This window comes from Gigantopelta aegis, chromosome 13 (genome assembly GCF_016097555.1).
Source record: "Gigantopelta aegis isolate Gae_Host chromosome 13, Gae_host_genome, whole genome shotgun sequence".
Taxonomy (NCBI): Eukaryota; Metazoa; Mollusca; class Gastropoda; order Neomphalida; family Peltospiridae; genus Gigantopelta; species Gigantopelta aegis.
Genome location: NC_054711.1, coordinates 17,081,554 through 17,101,657, shown reverse-complemented (window position 1 = coordinate 17,101,657; position 20,104 = coordinate 17,081,554). Strand labels below are relative to the sequence as shown.

Genomic DNA, 20,104 nt, shown 5'->3' with positions numbered 1-20,104 from the left:
GTAAATATAGATTAAAATGTGCCCCCCCCCCCCCCCCAGTAGAGTTTGTGATCCGCTCACTAAATATTATACGCACCCCACCCCACCCCCGAGATATCGTTCCGGCGGGTCCGAGTCGCAAAATTAAAGGTTATAGAGATATAACGATGCATTTTAAATTGTAATATATTATACAAATTTATCAAATAATTATAAATAATTTGGATAGCAAAATTGACAATACGTTTATTATGATTATTTATTGATTTGGTATGTGTGGGACCGTAATTAAATTATAACATTTTATGCTAATAAAAAAAAAACATTAAACAAATTTAAAAATTAATTTTAATATTAATTTTAAAAATATAATAAACAAAAAGTTAAATTAATATATTTAATAAATAATAAAAACAAATTTAATTACATTTAAAAATATAAAATATTAAAATATCGCTGCGAGCAGGGTTCGAACCTGCGCGGGGAGACCCCATTGGATTTCAAGTCCAACGCCTTTTAAAAAAAATCTTTTTATCCGTGAAACTCTATATTGGACATAAAAATAAGAAAAAGATTTACACATATCCACCCATGTACTGTCACACAGAACCACTCACATTTATCACACGCGCGCGCGCGCGCACGCAAGCATTAAAAAAAAATTGAGAGAGATCGATATTACAAGCTAATGTTATTTGTTAAAGAGATATACTAAATATAAATATCAGTTTTCAAGTGGGTATTTAAAAACTAATTCATCATTATTTAGATCAAGAAAAATATTATTTTTAATATATTTATTAATAAATGCAGGAAATCTATTTTAAAGCGATATTGATTTAAAAGTATTAAGAAGTACTGTCGTATATAATGCTTTAAAAACTTAACAATATTAATATTTACCCCCTTGATTCCGCTATTAAACGTCTCTTGAAAACTGATATTCTATATATTGAGAGCAAAGCATTGATGAATTCATTTGTGCAGGTTTGTATTTTAAAATATCACCCAAAAAACAACATTTTGTTTTAATATTTCTAAAGAAAAACCAGTATCCTTAAACATATAAGTACATAATTCATGAAAAATAGAAATTAAATCATAAATCAAAAATAAATGACACATGTCTTCTTCTTTAAAAGAAACAGGACATTGGTTAGATGATACCTTGCCATATTTAAATAATTTAGAGTATGTGAAAATAATGTTATGAGCAATTTTAAAATCCAAGTCAACAAATTCCACAGTAATGTATAATTTTCCAAACTGGCTTCCAATCTATAACAAACCCCAAATCATGCCATTTTTCTAAACAAGAAGGTAATTTAAAATTTTGTGAAATTAGTAAGGAATATATTAATTTAACATTAAATTTACTTACATTTATTGTTTCATTATTAATCAAAAACAAATATTTAACTTGTGACGAATGTTTAATATTATTTAAAATAAGCTGTTTCCATTCATCAGGATGACAATAAGCAGTAGAAATTTCTGCTGCCAACATAGGAGGATATTTTTCTTTAATAATTTCGACAATTCCAGATACCGGTAAAACTCCAGGTATAACTTTATATGCAATATCAGCCACCGTTATAATACCACTTTTAATAAAAGAAGTAAAACATAATAATTTATTTTTGTAATTAATAAATGGATTATGAAATATTGGCTGATATAATATTTGATCTAAATCTAAGGGAAAAATGCGTTCACGCTTTGAAATGTTGTCCCATGCCAACAAAACCTCAGCATAAAAAGGGTTAATGTTAGCCAAAGCAGGTTCATCAAAAACTATATTAAAAATATTAAAAGATAAGTTCATGTATTTACCAAGAAATTCAGACGTTGTATGTTTCCAAACAGAACTGAAATCATTATTAAAATATTTCTTTAATAATTTAATACGAAAAGCAATTTTCTTTAAAGAGATATCTTGAATATTAAGCCCACCTGAACTTTTACTCCCAATAATAGTCGAATATCGCATCAGGCGAGAGTTTTACTAAAGGGCTACTTCTGTCAACTTCATTTGAGTACGGCATGTACGTCTAAACCGAACTGATTTTTCAGTACATTTTAGAAACCTCTACAACTTGGTTGTGGTATTTATTTTACTTTTTTTTTTTTTCTTTTTTTTTTTTTTATTATTTTTTTTTTTACATTACCGGTAATTAATTTATAAATCATTTGGGTTTGGGGTAGGGGCGTCTAGGAATTGTGCGTGGGGAGGTTGTGTCTTTTGTTTCTGTTTCTGTTGGGGTTTTTTTTTGGGTTTTTTTGTGGGGGTGGGGGTGGGTGTGTGTGTTTTTATCCTAATGTGTGTAAATATAGATTAAAATGTGACTTCTCTCTCCCCCCCCCCCCCCCCCCGTAGAGTCTGTGATCCGCTCACTAAAGATTATACGCCCCCCACCCCACCCCGAGATATCGTTCCGGCGGGCCCGAGTCTCAAAATTAAATGTTATAGAGATATAGTAGGCCTACATAGATGCATTTTAAATTGTAATATATTATACAAATTTATCAAATAATTATAAATAATTTGGATAGCAAAATTGACAATATGTTTATTATGATTATTTATTGATTTGGTATGTGTGGGACCGTAATTAAATTGTAACATTTTATGCTAATAAAAAAAAATATTTTAATATTAATTTTAAAAATATAATAAACAGAAAGTTAAATTAATATATTTAATAAATAATAAAAAAATAAATTGAATTACATTTAAAAATATAAAAAATAAAAATATCGCTGCGAGCAGGGTTCGAACCTGCGCGGGGAGACCCCATTGGATTTCAAGTCCAACGCCTTAACCACTCGGCCATCACAGCTGCACGACAAATACGTTGAAATAGTGAATTATATCATTGGCGTTAACAGCATTTGATGTATTGTGTAGTAATTGTATAAATAGTTCGTTTGTGTCAATTAATTTTGTTATTGACCACTGGATCTATATTTATTTTAGTACACATTTGTAAGCGAGTGGCATCTCGCGTTGTTTTCGTCTTATTATTGCGAAATTGTAGTGTGTTTGAAGGAGTCCGAAGTAAAACGCTATTTAGGATTCAAGGGCGAACCTATACCCCGTACCAGGGGTATTCATGAATCATAATGCCAAACGATGTGAACAATTTGCACTGGCGTAAGAAGCGGGGGGGGGTTTGCAAGGGAGCATGTCCCCCCCCCACACTTTTAACATAAATTGGCTTTATAATAGTGTAAAAGTGTGTCCCCCACCCCTCCTTTTTCAAGTTTTTGGCACCTTCCTACGCTCGTGATTTGTATTGACTAGGGCTGTCACGTTTACAAAAATTTATAAACGTTTAAACGGAACCTAATAAACTATCTAGTAACTACGTGTGATCATTAGGCCCTATACATGGGCCATTCAACAGAAAGCCTCACTTCAAAATACAAACTCAAGATAAAACAATGAAAAAATATACCATTTTATTGTTAACTTTTGGAAACTAGATTAACAAAGTAACATAAAATCATATCGGGCCACGCAGTTCTGTAATCGGCCTGCACGTGCAGACACAGGACATCACGAGCTAACTCCATGTCATTGGTGTTACCGGACAAGTGGGGTAATTCAGCAGTGTGATCCAATTGGTCTATAGCAATCAAGAGCACACGAATGTGTTATTTGGGTGTCCCTAATAATATATTTGGAATAACTTTAGCATTAAAAACTATCCAAGGGTGTAATTTTGCATTTCCACACAGATATTCTATATCAATAATATGTGACTTTCATTATACACAGGGGCGGGGGACCTAGCCCAGTGGTAAAGCGCTCGCTTGATGCACGGTCGGGCTAAGATCGATCCCCGTCGGTGAGCCCATTGGACTATTACTCGTTCTAGCCAGTGCACAACGACTGGTATATAAAATGCCGTGGTATGTGCTATCCTGTCTGTGGGATGGTGCATATAAAAAAAACCTTGCTACTAATGAAAAAAATGTAGCGGGTTTCCTCTCTATGACTATGTCAGCAATGGCCATATGTTTGACATCCAATAGCCGATGATTAATAAATCAATGTGCTCTAGTGGTGGTCGTTAAACAAAACAAACAAAATTAAACTATACACTGTGGCATTCATTCATTTATGTAGTTCTTTTCGTGCTTATATTAAGGCTCAAAATCTATTTTACTTCGTATTCCACATAACAAGTAAAAAGTGTTCATTCAACTATTTTAATAGAGACTTTTCAATATTTTTTTAAAATAAATTTAAATAGCCTTTATTGAAAATGAAAACATACGTAATGTAATTTTCTGATATTTGACTACAACTTGGTAATACATTTTCAGTGTGATTTCAATTTTCCTTTATTACAAAGTTAACCTTTAACCAATCTAATTAAAATTAGCTCCACTATTACATGTAATATTGGAGCTAATTTTAATTAGATTGACCTTTAACACTTAAACAGGAAAGGTTGGTAGTTTATATAAATAACTGCGTTCAGGCACATATGCATTTGGAAAAATAACCTTTCGTCATTTTCAATTTTCAAAGCAACTATGTAGCCTACATGATAAAATATATGTTTCTCAACTATGCACAATGGACGAACAATTTGTTTAATAACAAGTAGGTACTGGGTTCCTATCCCAGTACTGGGGGCGGGACATAGCCCAGTGGTAAAGCGCTCGCTCGATGCGCGGTCGGTCTGGGATCGATCCCCGTCGGTGGGCCCATTGGGTTATTTCTGATACATATCAAAGGTCGTGGTATGTACTACCCTGTCTGTGGGATATGGTGCATATAAAAGATCCCTTGCTGCTAATCGAAAAGAGTAGCCCATGAAGTGGCGACAGCGGGTTTCCTCTCTCAATATATGTGTGGTCCTTAACCATATATCTGACGCCATATAACCGTAAATAAAATTTGTTGAGTGCATCGTTAAATGAAATATTTCTTAAATAAAGGCCACAACACCGACTTCGCTCACTATAACCGCTAAATCGACTAACCACTAATCCACTGTCCTGGACAGACAGTCCGCATTACCGAGGTGGGTATCCAAGAAAGCGTGCTTGAAGACGTTCGTTTTTATAATGATTTATATTATTTTTGTCAAGGCGAAGAACTGAAATTTAAAAAAAAAAAAAATAATAATAATAATAATAATTGCCAAAAAGGGGTCTTTCGCACCCACTCCCCAATGACGCGCCTGTAACCAGGACGTATTTACTTTGGAAATGGGCAAGTCTAGTTTTGTTGTTCCTGTTGTATTCACAAAGTTTGATGACGTTGCACGTGAGGTTTACTCATCGAGGACAAATATACCTACGCCTGATCATTACAAAGCGTCATCTGCCAATTAAGCAATATATACAACACCACTAACTGGTAGTTTTGGTATATAAAACTGAACGCCCCAAAATTTTCATTTAGTTGGCGGATTGAAAATAAAATTCTAAAGGGAATAATTCTTGTCGGCGGACGGATACATTTTGTGTCAGGTGGCAGCAGGATCCATTGCTCTTTTAAGAAGTGTTGTTGTTCAAGGAAATTTAGTTTTTCGTTTATTTTGTAGTGTCTTTCTTAAACAGTCAAGATGGTGGAAGGTGGAATGAAATGTGTCAAATATCTTTTATTTGCATTCAATCTTATTTTTGTGGTAAGTATAAAAGGCCGTTGGTTTATTACATAGCATATTGCGAAGTCTTCTTCAGGGTTTTTCTTGTCACAAAATGTAGACCTACGTTTAAAGCCTTAGTAGTTGACTTAAGTTATCATTTGGTCGTTATATTTTTTAACAGAAGACACACTTTTTAAAAACAAACAAATACCATAAAATTCGTGAAAATAAAGGCATGTGAAAATAAGTTATTAATAATCCCTCGATGTGAGAATTTCAAAAAAAAAAAGTAATTTTTTTTTTTTTTTTTTTTTTTTTTTTTTTTTTTAATACATATTTTATTATTGATTTAAAAATGCTCCTTAAACAAATATGTTGTCATGTCAAGTCGATGATCTAGTTTTTAAATGCACTATTTTCAAAAGTTATCAGTCATATTGTCCTGGGGTCATTGTGATAGTGTCCTTGCTTTCCATAGACCAATACATCCCCATGTCTGGGCTTCTGCCAGAGGGTAAAACGGATGGTGCATATAAAAGATCCCTTGCTACTAATAGAAAAATGTAGTGGGTTTCGTCTCTGTGTCAAAATTGCCATATGTTTGACAAGCCTGAATACTCTTGACTGTAACTTCGTGTAAGACGAACATTATGATAAACTTGCCAAATATTTGACATCGGTAGCCGATGATTAATGAATCAATGTGCTCTAGTGGTGTCGTTAAATAAAACAAACTTTGCTTTTGGTGATTGTCAGGTACTTATCGTATTATCGTATGGGACAGCCCCTGGAAGACGGAATGGCAGAGTGGGTGATCATGTGATGCTACATCACGATAGAGGGAAAAGAGTTCGACCCGTACCCCTCTATATCAAACGATCTAAAGACTAACCCTAAAACTAACCATTGAAAGGGGGTACGGGTCGAACTTGTGCCAATATAGGTTGGCGAACTTAGAATCCTGCTGTCCGAAGTTTACCAAAGGTTAGCTGAATGTGGGTGTTGTCGGGGGTTTCTTTCTGTAGTATGTCTATTAGTGATTAATATCTGTATTTTTGTTTAATCAAGAATCTCGAAAATGATCGATGTAAATTTATGTATTTGACATCAAACATAGGATTGTTGTGGTATTAGAGCGGGAATCTTTGACTACTTTTTGGTGGGCAGTGATTGCCAGAAAATTCCATAGCTTGGTCTCTGACTAATGATAACATATTTATAACTGTCCAAATGTCCCGTCTAGCTCTTACAGTCCGAGTACTCGGGATAATGTTTGACATCCAATAGCTAATGATTAATATAACAATATGCTGTAGTAGTGGTGTAGAACAAAACAAACTTCTTCTAACCCTAAACCTAACCCATTTTCTTTCTGGGGGGAGCCCCTCAATAACCTACCTCCACCCCCCATCTCTCTCTCTCTCTCTCTCTCTCTCTCCCCTCCCCTCCCCTCCCCCCTCCCTCTCTCTCCTCTCTCTCTCTCTCTCTCTCTCTCTCTCTCTCCCCCCCCCCCCCCCCCCATATCGACTGGTTGCATTCAGCACACATTTTAAATATTTAATTCCATAGTGCCATACCCAAAACTTTCTTTCACATAAACTTGAAAATAGTATTTGTTTTCTGGACCTTTTTTTTCTTTCTTTTTTTTATCAAAAAACATTAGTGTTATAGCTTTGTCATGGATTGTTACAGATAGTTTCACTTTCATGGTAATTTACAAATTTTTCACAGTTGAGTCTTGGAACACAGGAGATAGGACAATTTGTTGTCAGGACTTTATTTTTTGTTTGTAAACATTGCCTCATAAAACTTTTTACAGAGTTGTGATCCATGAACTTAGGATATCTATACCCACTTCTGGGGGAGGGGTGGGCTAGTGGGGGATGTATTGTTTTAGTAGTACTCTTGAAAAGACTTCCAGCATGCATGCTAATACTATCGCTAACGCTAAACCTAAGCTGGGCTCGGACTTAAGAATTTGTCTTCCGTGGCAATTTTTAATACAGCAATTTTAAAAAGAATTACCATGTCACATGTGTGAAACAGCCCACTGATGACAATTTTGAGCCTGTCTGTGGCAATTGTTTTTTAAAAGTGACATTTGCAGAAAATAAATATGACTGAAAGGTTATTTTGCTTTGTTACATATGTAGACCTATTTCATACGTGAAAATGTTAAATATTGGCAGATTATGTACACCAAGTGTATATATTTTGCCATTGTTGAGGAGCTTTACCGACGGCACAAAAGTGTCTTCGGTGATGCTCTCTACCTACAGCAATTTATATCTCAAAATTCAAAAACTGAAATGCTGGAACGTTCGGAATTTTAATTTTTTTATTATTACACCGAAGTCTGCCATACTCTTATAATGCTTGTTTGGATTCAGATTGCTGCGATTGGATTGATAGCCGCCGGAGCGTATGTCCAGGTTGAACTCAAAGAGTACAGCGACAGTCTGGGCAGTGCCTATGCCGGCCCCGGGATACTCCTCATCATTGTCGGAGTCTTCATCTTCCTCCTGGCATTCTTTGGATGTTGCGGAGCCATCAAAGAGAATTATTGTCTTACTATGACCGTAAGTATGGAAGAACTAGCAGGGTTAGCTCTGAGTAAGCTGAACATTTTGCCAAATTATCTAATGAAACTTAAAAAATTACATAAATCCAGGTGGGGTTTTTTTTGTTTGTTTTTTTACAAAACATGAATCATTACATGGAACAGGGCTAAGAATTCTCTTTTATTCACGAGAATCCATGTGGATTCCCATGGAAGCAGTCCACGAGAATATGCTACTAACTGTATATGAATTAGTGTATCTAAAACAACCCTTACTGGCTTACTATTTACTGGAAAGAATAACCAATTTGTCAGTAACAGTGTATCCAATTTTAAAGCAAAAAAAAAAAAAAAAAAAAAAAAAAAAAAATTGAAAATGTTTTGGTTTTGTTACTAACAGTTTTTTTTAGTTGTTGGTTCCATTTTTTTCTTTACAGTCAGTTTTTTTTTAGGTGTCTTATCAGCCCCAAGTTCAGCCAGGAAATGTTTTGCTAAAGTTCGTGAACTATTTGATTGGTTCCCAATGTGGCCATTTGGTTTACTGTGAATCGCATAAACCAGTCATGCGGACAATTTTTTTCACTGTCTGGCTGAACGCAGCCCAGGTTACTTTTCGAAGATTGCTTAATTTGTAAACAGCGCATGGGATACTAATTGCCGATGTATTTTACACATTGGTTCAATGTTTGTATGGATATTACTGAAAAACATTTCCACAACCGACAAAAAGATTTATTGATTAAAAAGAGCTGGTAATTTAAGGTTAGGAACATAATATCAGCGACTAACATAGAAATGTTTGATGCATTACTAAATTTGACACATTAAATTACTGTCTTTGTTATAATGTAAGAACTGAAAAAACATGTTCCTTTTTTCGGTTCTCTTTGTTGACAATTTGGTTCATAGAAATGGGCTAACCACCGCTTGGCTCCAGGCCAGACTAGTCTCGATAAACCACGGTTTCGAACATGCACAGATTCAAAATGTATGCTATGCTTTTGAAGCCAGTTTAAACTGAAGCTTGATAACCAGACTATTATTTTTTTATTTCTTTTTATTTAATTTAGTAACGTTTTACTCACTGATTATTCAATTTAATAAATTTGTGGAAATATTTCATGCGAATGCAAATAGATTAAGATGATTTATACTTGCGCGAATCAGATTCAGAGATTCGCACGAATTTTTAGCCCTGTGGAATTATTTTGCCAAATACATACACACCTTTTAATTTATTTTAATAAAATTACAAGTGGTCTCCCTTTCCGAAGTCAGGGCTAGCTCTGGCACTCGACAAATTCTCCAATTACGAATTGTAAAAACAATAGGCGTATTTTAATATATACTTATATATAAATAAACTGGTAAAGGTTAAGAAATCCAACAGTATTCAGTTTAGTAAAAGGATGCAAGGATGTCAGTTTATTGTTACAACTTGGATGCAGTAAATCTTTAACATGACAAAGTTTAAAGAAATAAGAGAAATCCTGTTTGTTGAATGAAGGATACATGAAAGATGTTGTGTTTTGCACCCTTGATATTAACGGGAGCGGGACATAGCCCAATGGTACAGCGCACGGTCTGTGCTCGGTCGATCCCCATCGGTGGGCCCATTGGGCTATTTCTCATTCCAGCGAGTGCACCACGACTGGTGTATCAAAGGCTGTGGTATGTGCTATCCTGTCTGTGAGATGATGCATAAACAAGATCCCTTGCTGCTGATCTAAAAGAGTAACTCATGAAGTGGTGACAGCAGGGTTCTTCTCAATATCTTAACCATATGCCCGATGCCATATAACTGTAAATAAAATGAGTTGAGTGCGTCGTTCTTTAATTTTTCCTTCAGGTTAATTTAATGTGTTTTTGGGAGTGCGATTGTGCTTGCCCTTATAGCCATAAGTCTATTACATTTATATTTGTTGATCTATTTGTCTTACTATGATTTTCTTTTGTCTTTTCAGTTTGCCGTTTTGCTGACCATCATATTCTTTTTCGAAATTGCTGGTGGTATTGCAGGCTTTGTACTTAAAAACAAGGTAATTCTGACATACATTGTTAATCATGTGTGTCTTTTGCTAGAGTCAGTCTACCAACTGCCACAACAAAGTTGGCCAACTTTCTGCTCTCTCAACTTCTACTGTTCAGTTGCTAGTGTAAGCCATCTTACAACTCGATTCTTGTTATATGACCTATGACCTATTGGTTGTTAATTTGAGCACACTCTTAGCAAGTCCATCAAGTTGACCAACTTCGTTGTAACGAGGGGCAGGACGTAGCCCAGTGGTAAGGTGGTCGCTCGATACGCAGTTGGTGTGGGATCAATCCCCGTCTGTGGGTCCATTGGGCTATTTCTCATGCCGGCCAGTGCACCACAACTGGTGTATCAAAAGCCGTTGTATGTAGTACCCTGTCTGTGGGATGGTACATATAAAAGATCCCTTGCTGCTACTCGAAAAGAGTAGCCCATGAAGTGGCGATAGCAGATTTCCTCTCTCAATATCTGTATAGTCCTTTAAACATATGTCTGACGCCATATAACCGTAAATAAAATGTGTTGAGTGTGTCATTAAATAAAACATTTTTTTTATTTTTTATTGTAACAGTCTGAACCTAGCATTTATTTTTTTTGTTTTTTAATGCAGAATTTTATGTTTTAAATTTTCCAAAAGAAAGTTAGTGGTGAACATTTTAAATTAAATAAGCAGCTTACAGTACAAAGGAAGCTTTTAAATTTGTATATTTATACATTTATGTCCATACTTGCACAGGGCTCAAATTAAATGTTGTGATATGAATTGCAATAGATAAGGAACCGTATTTGCCCATGTCCTTGAATCTGCCCCCCCCCCCCCCCCCCCCACACACACACACACACACACTTTAGACGACATTCAAGAACAGCAATTGCCATTGTTCAGTTCAAGCACTGCTATGTATGTATATATGTTTATTACCGTATTTGACTGGAAATTAGCCATTGTCTTTGAATAAGCTCTCTCCACACCACCCCACCCTTTAGACAGCATTCAAGAAAGCGGCCTGAGTGGAAATTATGGTTAGGTCATCGGTCTACAGGCTGGTTGGTACTGGGTTCGGATCCCAGTCGAGGCATGGGATTTTTAATCAAGTAACTGACTCCAAATCCTGAGTGAGTGCTCCGCAAGGCTCAATGGGTAGGTGTAAACCACTTGCACCGACCAGTGATCCATAACTGGTTCAACAAAGGCCATGGTTTGTGCTATCCTGCCTGTGGGAAGCGCAAATAAAAGATCCCTTGCTGCTAATCACAAAGAGTAGCCCATGTAGTGGGTTTCCTCTCAAAATCTGTGTGGTCCTTTACCATATGTCTGAAGCCATATAACCGTAAATAAAATGTGTTGAGTGCGTCGTTAAATAAAAAAAAATTCTTTTGCATTCAAGAAATTAAGACTCTTATTCATAAATGTGTGATGTTCACATCAGTTCCATATATTTAAACATTGTAGGTGGAGAAAGAGGTTAAAGACTCGCTGGAAAATCTGATAACAAAATACATAGTGAAGAATGACACAGCAGCTGGGAAAGCCATTGACAAAATACAACGTGAGGTGAGTTGGTTTTTAAAGAAATTAAAAATAAACTGTAGTATGTTGTCATTTAACAATTGTGTAAAGGTCAGTGGGTCATGTATCATGGTTTATTATCCATATGGGCTCGAATATACAGGGTAATATTTTTCTGATCTCTGCACAGTGTGCAGGTTGCTTCAACAGCCACTGATAGGCTGGCTTAAAAGTCACGACGTTTGATTGGTTGCTTGCCATGGCCGGAACTTCACTTTCGTTCATATAATGTTTCCATTCATGAGTCAGATTATACATACGTTATACGATCTACTAAGGTTAACAGAGATAAAAAATTGACTCATTTGTTTCGTAAACATGAAATGGTATATTTTCATAAGCAGCGGCGTTAGTAATATATAAAAAATAATTTTCAAATGCAAATACAGCTGTATTATCATGTACTGTAAACATTTGGCTGTAAAAAGAATGCCGTTATGCTATGACGTCACTTACATTACGTCATGTAATGGGCGTAAGATTATACGACATAATGGCTGATGGCTTTTAGACTGCAGAGGAATTTTTACATTAAAAATCAGTTAAAATGAACAATGGGTAATAAAGAGAATAACCCAACTCACTATGAGATAATTCATAATTCCTCATAGCTCGTTAGTTACTCTCCAACTGTCCCGTCTGTGGAAAAGTGTGTTTTAAAGATCCTTTGCTGTTAATGGTAAATGTTTTTGAGGGCTGGCATTTAGCTCAGTCTGTTGAGTGCTGGCTTGAAGTGCTTGCACCACAGGATCAAACCACCTCAGTGGATCCATTCAATTGATTGTTTTGTTGTTGTTTCTCTCGTCCCAACCACTGCACCATATCTGGGCCCGTGCTTATGAAACTTCATATAGTCAGACTCGTATCTTTAATGACCTCACACGCATGCAGTTGTATGGGGTCGTCATGACATTAGTGTCTCAGACTCTTTATTAGTCTCGAGTGAGACCCTTAAAAAGTTTAATAAGCACCAGGCCAGGTCTAAGGCTGTGGTATGTGCTTTCCTGTCTGTGGTAAAGTGCACATAAAAGATCACTTGCTGCATTAGAAAAAATGTAGCGGGTTTCCTCTGATCATTACCGTGTCAGAATTACTAAATGCTCTAGTGGTGTCATTAAGCAAAACGGATGTACGGATCAGAATTAACAAATGTTTGCTATCCAACAGCCAGTGATTAACTGATGAATGTGCGGAAGTGGTGTTGTAAAACAAAACATTAATTGAAGGCTGTGTCAGAATTATCAAATGTTTGACATTAGCCAGTTAATTAATATGCTAGTGGTGTTGTAAAACAAAACATTAATTGAAGGCTGTGTCAGAATTATCAAATGTTTGACATTAGCCAGTTAATTAATATGCTAGTGGTGTTGTAAAACAAAACATTAATTGAAGGCTGTGTCAGAATTATCAAATGTTTGACATTAGCCAGTTAATTAATATGCTAGTGGTGTTGTAAAACAAAACATTAATTGAAGGCTGTGTCAGAATTATCAAATGTTTGACATTAGCCAGTTAATTAATATGCTAGTGGTGTTGTAAAACAAAACATTAATTGAAGGCTGTGTCAGAATTATTAAATGTTTGACATTAGCCAGTTAATTAATATGCTAATTTCGGTGTGAGTGGGGGGAGGGCTACTTGACCATTTTATCTTGATATCTTTTGACTAAATGATTCTTTGGGTTATTTTTTTTCAGTTCAAATGCTGTGGCATAAAGAACTACACTGTGGATTACTGCGACCGCCATAACAACAAGGTTGTTGATTCATGCTGCAAGGTGAAAGGGTGTGACACTACATGTAGTCCAAACCCAACATTCTACACAAAGGTATGTCATTTACAGGGCTGCACAGATTGTGCAAACAATCACGGGGTTCGAATTTTACTTTGGCAACAGCGCAAGTGCCGTGGTTTCCTACCTGTTATTGACCCGAAAATCGGACCTTGACGGCAAAAACAAATGCTGTGATGCTCTACCAGGTTTACCACTGTCCTTTTCAAAGGACAATTGAAATCAAACTAGTATATCAAAGGCCGTGGTGTGTGCTTTCCTGTCTGGATATAAAAGATACCTTGCTACTAATGAAAAAATGTAGCAGTTTTCCTCTCTAAAGATTATTTCAAAATTACCAAATGTTTGACATCCAATAGCCAATGATCAAGAAATCAGTGTGCTCTGGTGGTGGTGTTAAACAAAAGAAACTTTAACTGGAATCGTTTACTCCGTAACTAATAAGGGAACTGGGGCCATAAATAAGTTTTAGTTGAAATTTATTTGAAACGAGAGTTTTGAAGATAATAGGTATGTAAGAAATAGAATAGCAAGGTGTGCGTTTTACTGTCGCCTCGGGCGAATGAAAACATCATGCGAGTCAAAAACATATCATGAGTTGCCCACCTGGCGACCAACCAAAGTTTTGCGCATTCGTTACAGCATATTATTTCTGAATGTCCAAAATGCATTGTTTCTAAAACAACCAAAACGTTACTTTTGATAATTCAAAGTGTGTGTATGCCCATTGAAACTGATCTATGCCAAATACATTTACAGTTTTATTTTTAAAAATAACACTCAGGCTACTCAAAAGTGCTGACATGACTCGCCTGAATGGCAAGTGAAAAAAAAAAATCCCAAGTACACACCTTTGAATACCTGTTGTTTAAAAATTTATCAAACTCTCTTGCGTTTTAACCTTTAGACTACTGGATTAATTTTTAACAAAAACCTCGTTGAGTGGGTACAAGTTTATAATTTTTACTCACATATATTCACTTAAATGTTTCATAAATACATGAAATAAAGTTCATATATGAATCGGTAAGTATTATTTTCGTGTCTTTTTTTGTAATTTTTATTATTTTAGATCGGCTAATGGTGATTAAAATTAGGCAAAAAATCGAAAAAGTTGCGTTTACTTACGGGCATTTGTGGCCAGCTGTCCAGTATTTATGTCCATTATTCCCGATAACAGTGGTTTTTTGACCAGAATTTTTTTTTAAACCCGAACTACGATTCATATTGCAATATTTGGTAATTTTCGTTGTTGGTAAAACGATCAAATTTATTATCAAATTAGCTGTTACAATCAGCTATCGATCCCTGAAAATTACCGCGACGTGCCGCCATTGTTGTCAAGCGAAAATACTTGCCGAAAACCACTTTTTGAACTCAAAATTTCAAGGTATTTTCAATTGAAAAAATCAAAACAAAAACCACCATTTTGAAAAAAAATCTTTTTTCTTTAATTATATTTCCGTTTCCGGTGAGTGTCGTGTGCAAAACGGCGGGAAATATGAATTGGGGAATGCACTGTATACAGTGTACAGTATATCGACTGACGTGACGTCGGGCGAGATATCTCGCCTGCAGTAGTCAGAAGGTTAAGATAAGTTTTAAAACGAACTAGTAAGATAGAGGATACTCCCCAAATGTCTTTAATGGATGATCAATAGTATATAACGGCCACTTGTGTAGTATTCTTTATTTTCTAGACCAGGTTTTGCAGAAGTTTAGCACTACTACAATGCCAGACAACTAATAGAATAGCCCTAATTACAGATATATAATTAAATTGCCATTACATTCAGTACAATTTAATGTCGCTGGTCCAGCCCTAGCAATGGGGAGTTTATTTTGCAATGAATGTGAAAATAAGGTTTTCAGGGAATATCGTATCTGATGACGTCAGTTTATGTTGGCAGTTTCTTACTGAGCAGTGGTAAAATTTTATGCTATTCCGCAAATAGTAAATTTCGAAACAGAATAGTAAAACAATTCTTCCAATATTCCGTCATGAAAGTGAAAATAAAGCACAGAATACCGAAAATCGCCTGCGACTATTCCGCGTACGTTTTTTCTTTAGCTACATTTTTCTGCAGAAAAATCCTCGCGCTACTAAGACCTTTCTCGTGCACTTACCGGTACAAAATAAACGTCTTTTTGATCGAGACTAATGTTTGGAGTGAGTTCATTTGTAATTCCAGCTAGTATGCAGTAATGCATAGACTGGTATATAAACAATTGTTCGTTACGCAATGTTGTACAGGTACATTAATAATTGAAGGGATAGTACATTTTTAGACGGAATAGTGTTTTTTTAAATTCACTATTTCTTTGGGATAGTGGTAAAAAAAAAAAAATTCAACCCTTGTTGAGCATTATTGTTTAAGAACCAAAAAAAGTAATGTTTCAAATTTAATTATATGTATTGTCTGTTATTTCGTTTACATTCATGAACAAACTAACAAAACGGCCCCATACTTAGGCATGAACAGCTTCGCCAATTCAGTTTGCTGATTATTTGTGTTGTTAACAACTGATGAATGTACATGTATGTAAAAGAAATAACCCGACAATTCTCAAGTAGTTAACATAATTCTCTCCTTTATTACAGAACTGCTCCGATGGGTTCGTGGCATGGCTAAAAGCCAAGATAGCCATCATTGGGGGCGTAGGAATTGGATTAGCTTTTGTTCAGGTATGTGGAACTTTTCTTTGCTTTGTCATAATTGTATAATTATTTTTTTATTTTTAATGAAAATAATCCTATTCATGTACTTACCTTAGTTTGACTTGACAACCCAATAGCCGATATGTATTTTTGTGCTGGGGTGTTCGTTAAACATTTATTCTTTGCTTTGTCTGAGGTGGAGGGGCGGGTTGTAGCCCAGTGGTAAAGCGTTCGCTTGATTCATGGTCTGTCTAGGATCAATGCCCGTCGCTGGACCCATTGGGCTATTTCTCGTTCAGTGCTCCACAACTGGTTAACAAATGCCGTGGTATGTACTATCCTGTCCGTGGGATGGTGCATATAAAAGATCCCTTGCTAATCGAAAAGAGTAGCCCGTGAAGTGGCGACGGCGGGTTTGCCCTCTCAATATCTGTATGGTCCATAACCATATGTCTGACGCCATATAACTGTAAATAAAATGTGTTGGGTGCATCATTAAATAAAACATTTCCTTCCTTCCTTGTCCAAAGTGCATGAGTCGTGGGATCAAACCTCACTGACAAAGCAATTGTTTAGAATTATTATTGGTAATATGATAAAAGGTATCCATGTCCAACAAATTGCATAGGCTAGAAGTCCGAAGGCAACGAGGTGAAATATTTTTGGGAGTTCATATGGTTCATAAAAATGCTGCAAAGTTGTAGAATTTGCAAAACCAAAGGGACTGGACGTAGTCCAGTGGTAAAGCGCTCACCTGATGTGTGGTGGGTCTGGGATCGATCCCCATCAGTGGGCCCATTGAGCTATGTTTCGCTCTAGCCAGTGCACCACAACTGGTATATCAACGGCTGTGGTATGTGCTATCATGTCTATGGGATGATGCATATAAAAGATTCCTTGGTGCTAATGGGAAAATGTAGTGGGTTTCCTGCCTAAGACTATACTTTCAGGGCTGCCAACCATTACAATTTATGCAGAATCATTACGATTTTCCATCTCTTATTATGCCATTACGCACGTAATCTGAAAGATTACGGCAAATCCGCGTTTTCCTGTGTTTTTTTGTTGTTGTTGTTGTTGTAATAACCTACCACCCCTACGAATCACATAAATTGGACTCGCCCAACTATCAGCAAATGCGCACGGAAGTTTTTTTAGTGCGCGCAACGCACTTCGGAATAGACGTAGCTTGTGAAACGACGTCATTTTGTAAAGATGTCGAAAAAACGCGAACGATCAGAGCCATATGAATTGTGCAAAGCTCAGAAAAAGCCAAAAGTAGTACAGAAGTATAAACAGGACTTAAGCAATGGGTGGCCTGTTTTGAAGGCCAGTTCTGTTGGTAATACTAGTGCATTTTGCACTTTATGTCGTGTTGGTTTTTCTGTTGCCCATGGCGGGAAACATGATTGCCAAAGGCACATCAAAACGAAGAAACACCAGGACATCGTTGAGGCCAGCGATAAAACAATTCATAAACAAATATCTGGATATTTTACACAGCAAAAGGGTTTATACGATGGGTCACAATTCTCGCGAAAATTATTACTCTTTCCCGTTTTTAAATGTTGGCAGCTATGTACTTTACTCAACCAGTCATTAACTCGTCCCAACAAGCCAACATGATCTTTGACAATGCTACTAGGAATGAATTCATTTCTGTACATGCATTTTAATTTAATTTTATTTTAATTTCAGGTGATTGGCATCTTATTTGCATGTTGCCTGGCCCGTGCTATTCGCAAGGAGTACGAGGTTGTGTAAACGGTGGTGCAGAAACATTTATTGGGCGTGGCATCGTGTCTGATATAGCATGTGGGGGAAAAGGGGAAATAACAGAACTGGGCGACAGATGATGTTTGAGCCATATTTTTGTGGTCTAAATACTTTTGTGAACAACTGTAAAGAAAAATGACATTTTTGAAAGTTTTTAGGGTAACTAAGAAATGAAACCATGAATGATTTACACTCTAAATTCTTCTGAGAAGAAAGGAAAAATTTTCTTGAAAATTGGTGGGTGGGTGGGCGGGATGAGAATTTGACCGAGAGTTGAATAGTCTCAGCAATGTGTAACGGTCAAATCATTCAGCTTGGTGGATCTATTACATGTGTGTTATTCGTTATTCTTGGAATATGTTTTGATACATTCCTAAGCAAAAATAAATATGCATTTTTGAATATTTATTAATGGTATTCTGTTCACCAGGAAGTAACACTGGTAAAAGATGATAATTGATTGGTTACTGTCGGATGGCAGTTAGAGCATGATTGGTGGTTTGTGTTATTTTGAAAAGTTAATTCGGGTCTCTTGATTGGCCACTCTACATTTGGATACAGCCAGCATTGTGAATAAAAGTGCCTCTCCTGGGTTTGTTTTTGGGGTTGTTGTTTTTTTCAAGATGCCAAGATGACACAAATTATTTGGTAAGTAAATATTTTCAAGTTGTAAATTTTAGGACAAAAGAATGGAGACAATATGAAATAAGGAAGAAAAAGAAGAGAAGAAAAAAAAAAAAAATATATATATATATTTCTCCCATGAAATTGTACTATCATTTTAGGTTTATACTTGTAATGTAAGCATATAATGGTTATGATTTTTTTATTGTAAGATAAAAAAAAAAAAATTATATTTTTTTCACGTTTTCCCAAAATGCGTGTTTTTCATCTACTGGATGGGAGAAAAATAATCCTCCATTATGTATCCATGTGGGACAGGGCTATTCTGCCCTCGGGTACATAATGTCAGGGACTTGGCAAGCCTTGTCCCTTACAAATTATGTACCGTCGGGTGGAATAGTCCCACATGGACCCATATGAAGGATTCTTTTAATATATATAATGATAAAATCTGTAATGTTTATAAGTGTAACTGTTTTGTTGCTGTCCGATGGTTTTGAACTTAAATTTCCAGTGGCAGATCCAGTAGAGGTATGCAATCCAGTTACTCTCTCATTCCCTGCGACTAGTGGGATGTTCAAGGAGGTGTTTTTGTTTATCGTCGAGACCCCTGCCCAACACTAGATCTGGCCCTGGACTGATATTAATTGGTGTACATACTACTTGTTATTGTTAAAGTATTGAAAGATATTTTGACTGCATGTCCGGGATCATTTTTAGGTCTGGTTACTATCCAATCCGAAAATTTATCAGCAACTTGGTAATTAATGTTTAAGAATTGTGTAGCAATTCTGAAACTTTCATGTTGAATCTGGACGTAATTACCGAACAAAATGTTCCCTGCATGTATTCAAAATATCGTTCGTCATGTTATGACCGTGGACCAATAACAATTGTATACTGAACAGCAAATGAATTGCTAATATTTAATGGTTTTTTTGTTTTTTATCGTGATAAAATTAATTTGTTATATAGTCTATCAAAATGGGCCTTAAAGGCATATTGTCACAGACCACTGACCTATTTAAAGGCATATTGTCCGACCACTGACCTATTTAAAGGCATATTGTCACAGACCACTGACCTATTTAATGGTCAAACAAAGTATTATCTGAACAAAAATAATTTGATTTGTCCCTAAATGTACTCTATTACCATCTTCATAACCACCATACTCCATTTATTAATGACATTTTGTAAAAAATAATTGAATTATGGTAATGGTCCATAATTCAAAACCTAAAATTGCCTAGAGAAATGACATGGATTTCACTCCATCATGATTCAGTTACGGTGATGCGATAGCTAGATTGGTTTCCAACAATTAATGTAATTTTTATTATCCATTTTTAGAGAAATTAGGTCCTTCAATCTGTGACACTATGCCTTTAAGATATTCACAGGACATTAATACTTTAAGTAGACCCAAAAACTCTTTCAATTCAGACTAAATAATTTAAAATTAATGAAAACTAAATTACTATTCATGTTTTGTTGTT

General features: G+C 35.8%; 1 protein-coding gene and 1 non-coding gene across 2 annotated transcripts; one reads left to right on the top strand and one right to left on the bottom strand.

Annotated features, from left to right (window-relative positions):
• Positions 1-2,737: 2,737 nt before the first annotated feature.
• On the bottom strand, positions 2,738-2,819 carry Trnas-uga. The gene has a single exon. It is a non-coding gene; the product is annotated as a tRNA-Ser (tRNA).
• Positions 2,820-5,283: 2,464 nt separating this feature from the next.
• On the top strand, positions 5,284-18,572 carry LOC121387373 (CD63 antigen-like). Its single transcript, XM_041518472.1, has 7 exons — positions 5,284-5,627; positions 7,979-8,167; positions 10,113-10,187; positions 11,637-11,738; positions 13,451-13,582; positions 16,149-16,232; positions 17,904-18,572. Exons 1-7 carry the CDS (start codon positions 5,565-5,567, stop codon positions 17,967-17,969), a joined length of 711 nt encoding a protein of 236 aa, XP_041374406.1. The 5' UTR covers positions 5,284-5,564; the 3' UTR covers positions 17,970-18,572.
• Positions 18,573-20,104: the final 1,532 nt, after the last annotated feature.

What these genes read in the sequence shown, in the direction of transcription:
- LOC121387373 (XM_041518472.1), top strand. Translation starts at nt 5,565, where the DNA reads ATGGTGGAAGGTGGAATGAAATGTGTCAAATATCTTTTATTTGCATTC. An exon ending in ATTATTGTCTTACTATGACC is followed by an intron (nt 8,168 to 10,112) that starts GTAAGTATGGAA and finishes TTGTCTTTTCAG; the next exon opens with TTTGCCGTTTTGCTGACCAT. An exon ending in GCTTTGTACTTAAAAACAAG is followed by an intron (nt 10,188 to 11,636) that starts GTAATTCTGACA and finishes TAAACATTGTAG; the next exon opens with GTGGAGAAAGAGGTTAAAGA.